General features: G+C 35.9%; 1 protein-coding gene across 1 annotated transcript; it reads left to right on the top strand.

The window, feature by feature from the left end:
- The first annotated feature begins 1,561 nt into the window (after nucleotides 1–1,561).
- On the top strand, nucleotides 1,562–6,015 carry LOC148911394 (N-alpha-acetyltransferase 38, NatC auxiliary subunit-like). Its single transcript, XM_089029615.1, has 3 exons — nucleotides 1,562–1,589; nucleotides 2,418–2,580; nucleotides 4,359–6,015. Exons 1-3 carry the CDS (start codon nucleotides 1,563–1,565, stop codon nucleotides 4,472–4,474), a joined length of 306 nt encoding a protein of 101 aa, XP_088885741.1. The 5' UTR covers nucleotide 1,562; the 3' UTR covers nucleotides 4,475–6,015.
- The last annotated feature ends 4,210 nt before the right edge of the window (nucleotides 6,016–10,225 follow it).

Here is a 10,225-nt window from a genome sequence, read left to right on the forward strand (position 1 = left end):
GATGACCATTTAACGTTTTGACACTGTGTAGTTGCTAAGATGGACGCCAAACTGGCTCGCCGACTTGCTTGCAACTTCTACAACCACATTGGTTGTTTTTAACACGCTTGTGTTCAGATGAACAGTAGCCGGGACATCGCTTGGCTTGAGGAAGTGAGACTTTGGGACAGCACTTCAAAACAGTTTGGTGCAGTTGTTCGGCTTCGACGTTCGAGCCCTCGTATTGTAGTGTGCAAACTCTGCTCTTTCGATGCCCAGATGACCCATTATATGGCGATTAGGAAGAGAGAGCCTTGGAAGTTGTTCAACTTCAATAGATCTTGGGTTCCTATGACTGGTTTATGTTGTGTATCCTCCTTGTTTTTTCGCTTCATTTGAACTAGCTGGGCATCAAGCATCTCATTTGAACGGTTTAAACCTTGGGTCAGTTGAGAGCTTCAAACCACGGTTTAAAGGAGGCTGATTCATATATCTCTCAATGGCATGTCGGAAGCCCAGGAGTGTTTTCTTGCTGTACATCTCGCCGGTTGTCTTTCGTGCTTCGGGATAAAACCTGCGGAGATTTGCATCCAGTTGACCAAGCGTCATCTTCTCAAGAGGTGTCTGAATGTGCTTCTCTTTGCACCATGCTAAAAGAATAAAAGGTTTGAAAAAGGTTAAGAACAATTAATTTGTATTTCTTACCTATTATCGAGCAATTTTTTTTTTGTTTTTCTTATTTGCAGTGCGAACCGCACTCAACAAGCTGTTGTGCAAAACCGATTGAAAACACGATGTTTTATTTCATTACTTAGTGAATTAGTAGGAGATTTTTGCCGATAGATCGATTCACTGCTTAAAAAATATGTAAACAGTTTGCTAGCAATAAGAATAAAGCAGAAATACGAAAAGATTGTTGTTTAATATTTTATAATTTTCCTCGTTGAGAGTGATAGCTGTCTACAGCACAACTTACGGAAGCCACGTTAGTGTTTAATTGTCTGTGTTCACATTTTCGCGAAAAATATTTTTCATGAAAACTAGTTTCTATATCTTTAACTAAGTCAAAAGGTCATGCCATTTTATCTCATATAAGCTATTAATTAATTTTTCTTTAAACGTGGAAACACACCAGTTTGTGTTTTTTTTGGTCTTGGCAGACTGCTTATCAGCGAGGATATCTTGCAACTCGTTTTCGTTGAAGTTAGCAAATCTTTGTGAATTTGTTTCTGGTTTTTATTGCTTATTAACTGGGGGTTCAATGTTTTGCTCAAACTCAAAATCAAAATTAGGAAGTTCATAATCTTTGTTAGATGGAAAAGAAGCCATATTTCTAGTTTTAAGTCACGAAACACTTTGCTATTTGCTACAGCTAGCGAACCAACGGTGAATTTTTCGCCGCTTCACCGTAAAAACATTTTCTAGGGGATATCTCTATGGGATATCCATTTTTTTCACATAGCAAATTAGCCAATCAGAGCACGCGTTATATCTTGCCTATGTTATAACATGAGATGGTAAACACTCAGGCTCTTTACGTTCCTGGAAAGACGAGAGGGACTGATTCTAGTAGAATTTTCAAGATGGCGGATGAAAGCCAAATTTTGGAGGTAAAAATATTAAAGACAATTTTAAGCCTCATTTTCTCTTAAGCTTTATTACTATGTTGAATAGTCGTAAAAAAAACTGTGGAGAGGAAGCAGCGTGGGAGGCTATAGGCCCCTATTTTTGCTAATATCTACTAATTTATCCAAAACCTTTTCACTTTTTGCCAGTTCTAGTGCCTTGAGTTCCTCGATCATGCGAAGTTCATTAACGTGCTCTTTACGTAAAATCTAGAATGCCAATACCCTTCCTTTTCAAATAATAAGATTTTATTGAGATTAAGTGTTAAAATTAGTGAGAATCTTGCATAAGCGAAGAGTAATGAAAATCCCACATGAAGCCCAACTAAGAAGTTAAAGTGAAAATAAAATCAGAAAATCCTTGTCAGTTGTCAATGATGATGAACGGCCAACTCAGTCTTAGCTTGGCCATACCTTGTTTTTGGCTGAACGTTAATACTGATCAAAATGACCAGCAAGGCAAAGATTTTACCTGAGAGAAGTTCTAATTCTGGCCAGAGATTTTTCAATGACCAACCATTATACAACATTATATATTCTTATTATTATCTGGCTTGGCCCAAGCCGATTGCTGCCTTACCCAGGATATAAATGACCTCTCCTGTAGTCTACCCCTGTGTCTTAGATAGCTCAGGTAGTTGCAAAGGTCATTGGTTCAAATCCTGTTCAAACGGGAAGCCAGTATTTTTTTCCATGCTTCAGCTCTATCTACATATTAGACTGTATTCACTTACTTATTCTCTAACCATTATAGGCCTGCAAAATAGTTAGCAAAAATACGTATAATAATTATTATTTTTCCCCCTCATTTAGACTCAAGAGAAGAGTGAGAAAAGAAAAAAGTTAGAAAGCTGGTTAAACAAACTACTGCAGATCAAAATAACTGATGGCCGTACATTGATAGGATCATTTTTATGTACAGACAAAGATATGAATATTATTCTTGGTTCCTGCCAGGAGTATATTGGACAGCCAGGTTTGTGTGTTGTGTATTTTATGCTCTGGAATTCAAATTTTAAGGAATCTTGAAAAGCCCTTGGGAAAGGAAATTGGGAGGAAAATTTCTTAGAGTGTGATAATATACAGCTCCTTGAAAATCTCTGAACTATGATTCCTTCCTATCCTGAAACAACCTCTGGGCTGATCAGAGTCAGGGCACAGCTAACTCACAGATAGAACCCTGAAACAACCTCTGGGCTGATCTAAGTCAGGGCACAGCTAACTCACAGATAGAACCCTGAAACAACCTCTGGGCTGATCTAAGTCAAGGCACCGCTAACTCACAGATAGAACCCTGAAACAACCTCTAGGCTTATCTAAGTCAGGGCACAGCTAACTCACAGATAGAACCCTGAAACAACCTCTGGGCTGATCTAAGTCAGGGAACAGCTAACTCACAGATAGAACCCTGAAACAACCTCTGGGCTGATCTAAGTCAAGGCACGGCTAACTCACAGATAGAACCCTGAAACAACCTCTAGGCTGATCTAAGTCAGGGCACGGCTAACACACAGATAGAATCCAGCAACAACCTCTGGATTGATCAAAGTCAGGGCACAGCCAATTCATACAGTAGATTGAACCCTGGAATAACCTCTGGGCTGATCAAAGTCAGGGCACGGCTAACTCACAGTTCAAACCCTAAAACAATATCTGAACTGATCTAAGTCATGGCATGGCTAACTCACAGATCAAACCCTAAAACAACCTCTGGGCTGATCTAAGCCAAGGCATGGCTAACTCACAGATAGAACCCTGAAACAACCTCTAGGCTGATCTAAGTCAGGGCATGGCTAACTCACACATTGAACCCTTAAACAACCTCTGCGCTGATCTAAGTCAGGGCACAGCTAACTCACAGATTGAACACTGAAACAACCTCTTGGTTGATCTAAGTCAGGGCACAGCTAACTTATACAGTGAACCCTGGAACAACCTCTCAGCTGATCTAAGTCAGATAGGGCAGGGCAAACTCACATATCAAGGCCTGAAACAATCTCTGGGCTAGTTTAAGTCTCGGCACAGCTAACTCTAATAACCTCAGGAGCTACAATGTATCTAACTTATGGCCCTCACAGTCAGGGCACAGCCCCACAGTCCCTTAATTAAAGGGAATTAGGGAAAACAGTCCTAAATATAGGGAACCCATATTCACAGTGGTCAAGCTTTACACGCTTATACCACCTCTTCACCTCATTCACTCACTAGCTAATACTCACCACCTACTAGTGATATCCCTGCATTCTTTTTTCTTTCTTTTCGACTCTGATTACGGAGCAAGCATGCAGTATTTCTATCTCTGCCTGCAGCCCGGTACCCTGATGTACTGTAAGGCCTACATTATCCAAGTGCTCACATGAGATAACAGATTGTAAAAACAAAGTAAATTTCAAAACAAGTGGAAAAATAACTAGTTTTTGGCTTAAAGTCAGTCTGGATAGGAAAAATTGTTAACTATGCCCTCAGTATTTTTTTTTTTTTTTTTTTTTTGAATTATTATTTCATTTTATTTTATATTATTTTATTTTTATTTTATTTTATTTTATTTTATTCTTTACTTTAGTTTACTTGTTTATTTATTGTTTATTTATTTTTAAAAAACTGATCTTGGCTTGACTGCTTTTTTCCATATTTTCAAGACCTCAAGCACAGGTTTTCCCTATCCAACCACAGGCAGCCCAAGCAATATATTTGGGCTGCCTTTGATCTGACTCTCCCGGCCAGAAATTGTTTAATTAGATGTCATATTTTTAGGGGTTGATAAAGAAGATCCCAGGATACTAGGACTTGCTATGATACCAGGAAGACACATCAGATCTATTGAAATCGATATGGACAAACAATATAATAAATTTGGAGAGTTTATTTAATGCATTGAATCAGATGAGAATCCAGGGCTACCCTAAGTGCTTTTGCGAGGTTATTTTTGTTTTCTTTGGTTTCAACCGGTTTATGTAATTTTTTTGTAATAATATTTTTATAGACCTCTTAATTCTGCTTGGGGTAACATTTTCCCATTTCAGACCATGTGTCATTCTCTTGAGAATAAGATTCTTTGTTTGAGCTGTATCCATATTCATGTGTCTTATCTCACGTGCAACCGAGCGCAAACCTTAAACAAAGAAATGATACTCTATTGAATGGCATGATGACATGTGGTCTGAAATGAGACAACATTACGTCAGAGCCGAGGAGGTCTATTAATAATTATACTAGAGTGCAAACAATATATCCATGAAACACTAATTGCTAAATTGTTCAAAATAGTGCTAGTTAAACAAAAGAAAACAATAGAATTAGCATAAAATAGTGTAAGTTAGTATTACTAATATATCACGGAAATATTGTTTGCACTCTAATGGAGTGCTTGCACTAAACCTGTGGAACAAATACTAATTTTTGGTACTACAGCTGTAAATAGTGATAATCAAACAATAGGAAACAAAGGATTCTGTATGAATTACTACTAATTAGTACTAAATATTCATGGGTTTAGTGCATGCACTCCACTAAGGTATCACTTTACCATTTGACAAAGGCATGTTCAACTAATTTGGCAAATAAAAGTTAAAGTTAGTTGTAGGATCTGTGCTAAACCTGCAAGTACAGTACTCCAAAATACCCCTGTGAGACCAGTAGTGGACTACGAGCAGTAGTGTTTTATCGGGTATAAAACACGAGGAGCAGCCGAGTAGATCCGATAAAAAACGATCTGCGAGTTTTTTAAACGGCTAAAAAAACTCATAATGTATGTTCTCATGTTGTACAGAATTCTTTACAAAATGAACCAAGTTTGATAGAGAAAATCCAAGTTAAAATTTATACAAATGAAGACGAATCTATATCAAACCTCCTTCATGGTCATGATCTCTATTGTGTTTCCTTCATGAATTATTTATGAGTTTTTTAATTAAGTATAATTATAATTATGATTTTTTAATTAAGTATAATTGATTTTTTACAATTTCGTCAATATTAATTTTATCTGGATGAATGGAAAAGGGTTTTATCATACTCACAATGCAAATGGGATAAACCCTGGATCCTTCTCCGCATTGAATAGTTGAGTGCCTTAACATAATAGTTCCATTGACATTTGTACATGATTGTTAGCCTGATTGAATAGCAAACTGTAAATTTATGTGAAGAATGTGTAGGTTGAGCAATACCCTTGTTTTGAAATCTCACACACTTAATAATATCATAGATGGTATTTGTGAATAGCTGACTTGTAAATGAAGATTTAAGCCTTTGGAATTTAGTCTGTAGTATTCAAAAACAACAGTGGTATGCAAATTAATGAATGTGTAACTGGTGTATTGATTGTACACATCAGCTCAAGAGAGATTCAAGACATTGTCACTGACTTTTACATGTAAATAAAGATTTAAGCAATAATGTTAAACTCAAACTCATTTTCAGATTTGTTTCAGGGTTCAAAAATTCAGTTTATTCTTACCTGTCTACAATCATCTACCAAGGGGTCTTATCTATTTACCAGCCACAGTTGCTATATGGAAAATACTAAAATCTCTAAGAAGTTTTTCTTAATATGTTTTACACTCATTTGTGAGATGGATTATTTTCTGATGTGTGATGACATCATCACTCCTATGTAATTTTTCATCATATTTCTTAAAAAATTAAAAAAGCAAGCATGCATTTGGCTGATTTGACCCAAAAATATGCTAAATTATAGGGTATCTATTTTCTCAAGCAGTAAAACCCTGTGTATAAGAACCTAGCCTGAACATGTTCTTATATAAATGGTGCTTAACTTGAATTTAGGCTATCTAGGTTCTTAAATGGGTTCTTAATTTTTGGTAAAAAAGAGTGCTTGTATTGGTGGGCATGGCATTTTATACATTAAATAATTCACAATTTTTATGCTAGCTAAATGGAATCATAGTTAATGGAGCGAAAGTTAACTATGATGGAATATAGTAGAGTGCAAACATTAAAAGCACATAAATCATACAAAATAGTGCATGTTATTGTTTTCTATTGTTTTGCAAAGTACAGACCCTTTTTCTAACATACAGAGTACTGTATTTTATTATTTACAAGAAAATAAAACAGATTGACTTTGTATTTGGAAATTAAGAACCTACTTTGAAATTTCAGCCTGAAATGGTTCTTATGTGAAGGTAGTCTCCCTCGCAACCGTTTTGCGTGACGACCGACACTAAAAACGGATGTGAGGGAGACTAATGTGAAGGGCACTTAAAATGAAAATTTCAGCCTGACAGGTTCTAAAATTTTAGGTTCTTATACGCAGGGTTTTACTCAGAAGTCTAAAATTGGATGGTTTTCAGATTCTAACACTGAAACAGGGTATGAATTTCAGGCTTTTTACTCTGGAACAAGCCTTTTGGAGGGGGGGGGGGGGTCCTTCTTTCTGATGGGACAGACATTGCTAAGTCTCTAATTTTTGTTGTTTGACTGTATAGTAGTCTAACAATCACAACAGTGCATGACGCCTTCATTCTCAGCTAAAGGAAGATATATTTATTAATAATTGAAATCAGACATAATTAGTTTTTAGTTTTTATTTTTTGGAAATTTCTGAACAATGTACGTGGGAGGCTTAATTATAAGTTTTTAAGTAGACTGTAATATAATTCAGCATTTAATGTTAAAATGACAAGAAAATCGTTAGGTCTAAATACCATTGAAGCATCCACTAGGTTACTCATGTATAAAGGTAAATGATTGGATTGAGAATGGTGTATTTGTGAAGATCTAGCTATGCTTTCACTAACTTCATCTACGTTCATTAACAGCTGATATGAAATGTGTAGGAATGATGTCACGACAAAACTGAGGCAACATAAAGCCTGAAAATTGACCGAAAAAATGAAAACATGCCTATCATTGCATTAAGAATAGTCTTTTATAAACCCGTGATTCACACCAGCCTAATAGTATTCGTAACAAATTAGTTGACCCTAATTCCTTTGTGTTCTTTTGTTGTCATTTCACTATTACACACTAACTAATGGTATTTGTTTCACGGGTTTATGAAAATCAATCTATCAAGCGCTTTTTAGCAACAATTTTTTTATTTGGAAGCTTGAAAATCCATAATATTATAAACCATGTGAAAAACGAGTGTAACACTGGGAACGGACTCCACGAACAATTAATGATTTCAAAAAAAATTTTTCATGAGAAAGACCATGTCTAAGGCCTAGGGCAAACGTCGAATTTTCCATGCACCGAACTTAATTACATCAAAGAATGCCGCCTCATTATCACCTGATATCCATTGTTTTTAATGAGTTCGGTGCATGGAAAGTCCGTTTGCCCTAGGCCTAAGTTAACAATTTCGGAATGTTCTGTTGTCTTGTCATATATTAATCCCTGAAGATTTATAAGCTTTTGAAATGTGCCGAAAACATGATAGCGAGACTGTAGGTCCTTGGTTGTTTCCATACAAACCTTTCTAATTTCAAACAGCTGTAGTGGCTTTTAATCATTCAATGTTACTTCTAACAATGAAATTTTGGAAGATCATCAATTTCAATATACCCTTTCTAATGAAAGCATTGTTAACTGATGAACTAAGGTATCTCAAGGAACACCCTTTTTCATATGGTCCATAAGAGCTTGAGGAAAAGTGATACCTCAGTTTAGCAAATGTTTTTGATTCTAATTTTCTCAGATCAGCTGGTTGGTATTTTTTTTTTTTTTTTTCTTTGCTTTTATTTTATGAACTTTTTTTTAATTAAAAACAATCTTTTTGGCAGAAAAAGTATTTGACATATTCCTAGTTCAAACTCCACCAAGGACTAAACTGTAATACATCAGCGTTGACTGTGTATCTTGGGGTAGGCGGGGTGGGGAGGGGTAAGTGCATTCTGCACCACATTTCTTGGGATGACTGGGGATATGCATTGTGTGGGAGGGAGGGTAGGAGACGTAATCTTCACCCTTTGTGGAGAAGGTCTGGCTTTGACTGGAAAATAGGCCCTTTGCAGTAACAGTCACGTGTCTGTACTGGTAAGCAAAATTTTTTATTTTATTTTAAATTGGTGATTCTTTTTAGCTGCTTGTAATGAACTGAATGAAACGATGTGTAACCAGTGTGTTACGAAATGCATTTTTATTACGATCTCTCGAAACAGGTTGTAGGTTTGCAGTCCAGTATATTTCACCCATGGGAATCAAGACTTCGTTCATTTGCTCTCAGTGAATTAATCAGCACGTGATTACTGAGCTGCAAAGGGCCTATTAATGTACATTCATTTAGTCCTTTCAAAAAGGACGTCAGGTATTACCACTACCAGAATTTTTTGATTCCTTGAAAAAGTTGTTACATAAATTGAATAACAAAATGGTAGGCGGTCCCTTCATAAAATTTTTCTTCGAAGTCCCTAATGTTCGTTAATTATTTTTTTATTTTTATCTATTAGCCCACTGGGGGGTGGGGATCACATATTAGCGGAGCCCCGTACTTAAGAAAAAATGGTAAACCATCGAGTTGATTTTTCATGGTTTGGCTGACGTCACTTCCGTCCGTACGTCCGTCCGTCCGGGCGTGTACACAACACAGGAATCCCGCTTGATATCAAAGCAAAACTACTCACAAATGTGGCTCTCAAATGCACAGAAAAAACGCTTTAGGACAAGTTATAGACCAAAAACAATTAAGAAAACACTCTCATGTAGTCAAAGATGGATCAAGAAGCGTTCTTCTAGAATTTAGGTGTGTGTTTTTTAGCAAACAATCGTATATATATATATATATATATTTTTTTTTTTTTTTTACAAAAATTTTTCTCCACGAATCGAGAAATCAAAGACTTTCTCTCAAACCTTTTTATATTTCTGTCGATAAGATTAATTTATTTTAATGCTGGAGGAAATATAACATGAAGAGCATATTACAACAAATATTCGTCCTTTATTTAGCTTTGTAAATCTTTAACAATTTGGTTGTTTTTAACCAGCTATCGTATGTTTTTCGTTCAAGAAAAAGCTTTGTTCGCCTCCTATCGCGGGGTCCAGTCGGCAAAACAAAGAAGACTTTTAGATATCTTTCTACATGGATAATTTAAAGACCTACCAGACTTTCACTCTAAAAAGCTAAAAAATATTCAAAAACATTTACAAACGCCAATTTACTGCCAAAGAAATGAGTCATTTTGTATTTTGCATTGCCTTTTGCATTATTTTTTATTTTGTCTCAGTTGTTCTTGTCAACTGTTTAAATGAATGTAAGCTCTGTTTTTTTAAGTAAACCTCATTTTTTGCTCACCTTAACCAGTTTTCAAGTCTGTTTTTTGGTCTTGATTTGTCCTAATTTTCGATCTCAATGAAAGACATCCGAGGTAAATTTCACTAAACTTGATATTGTATTGAATTATCTGTAGTTAGCTTTCGTTTTTCTTTAAGTAAAAGCGTTTTCTCTTGGTAAAAGAGATTCAAAGCCTAAAACTGTAGGCCTTGGAAAACTTTTTGTCGAAGAATCTTCCAAGAACAAAACTAGCCCCTGGGGGTGGTGGAAAGTTGTGTAGAAAATTCCTAAGTGGGAGAGTATACTCGCGCAAAAAAACAAAATAACAAAAAACGATGTAGTGCATTTTGATTCGATTTCACTGCATGGTTTTTGTTATGGG

Source organism: Actinia tenebrosa, unplaced genomic scaffold (genome assembly GCF_029948245.1).
Source record: "Actinia tenebrosa isolate PJP-AT-01 unplaced genomic scaffold, QUT_ActTen_1.0 PGA_scaffold14__42_contigs__length_11649687, whole genome shotgun sequence".
NCBI lineage: Eukaryota > Metazoa > Cnidaria > Anthozoa > Actiniaria > Actiniidae > Actinia > Actinia tenebrosa.

Coding starts and splice junctions, on each gene's coding strand:
- LOC148911394 (XM_089029615.1), top strand. CDS start 1,563: ATGGCGGATGAAAGCCAAATTTTGGAG. Junction 1,590..2,417: donor ATGAAAGCCAAATTTTGGAG/GTAAAAATATTA, acceptor CCCCTCATTTAG/ACTCAAGAGAAGAGTGAGAA. Junction 2,581..4,358: donor GGAGTATATTGGACAGCCAG/GTTTGTGTGTTG, acceptor TCATATTTTTAG/GGGTTGATAAAGAAGATCCC.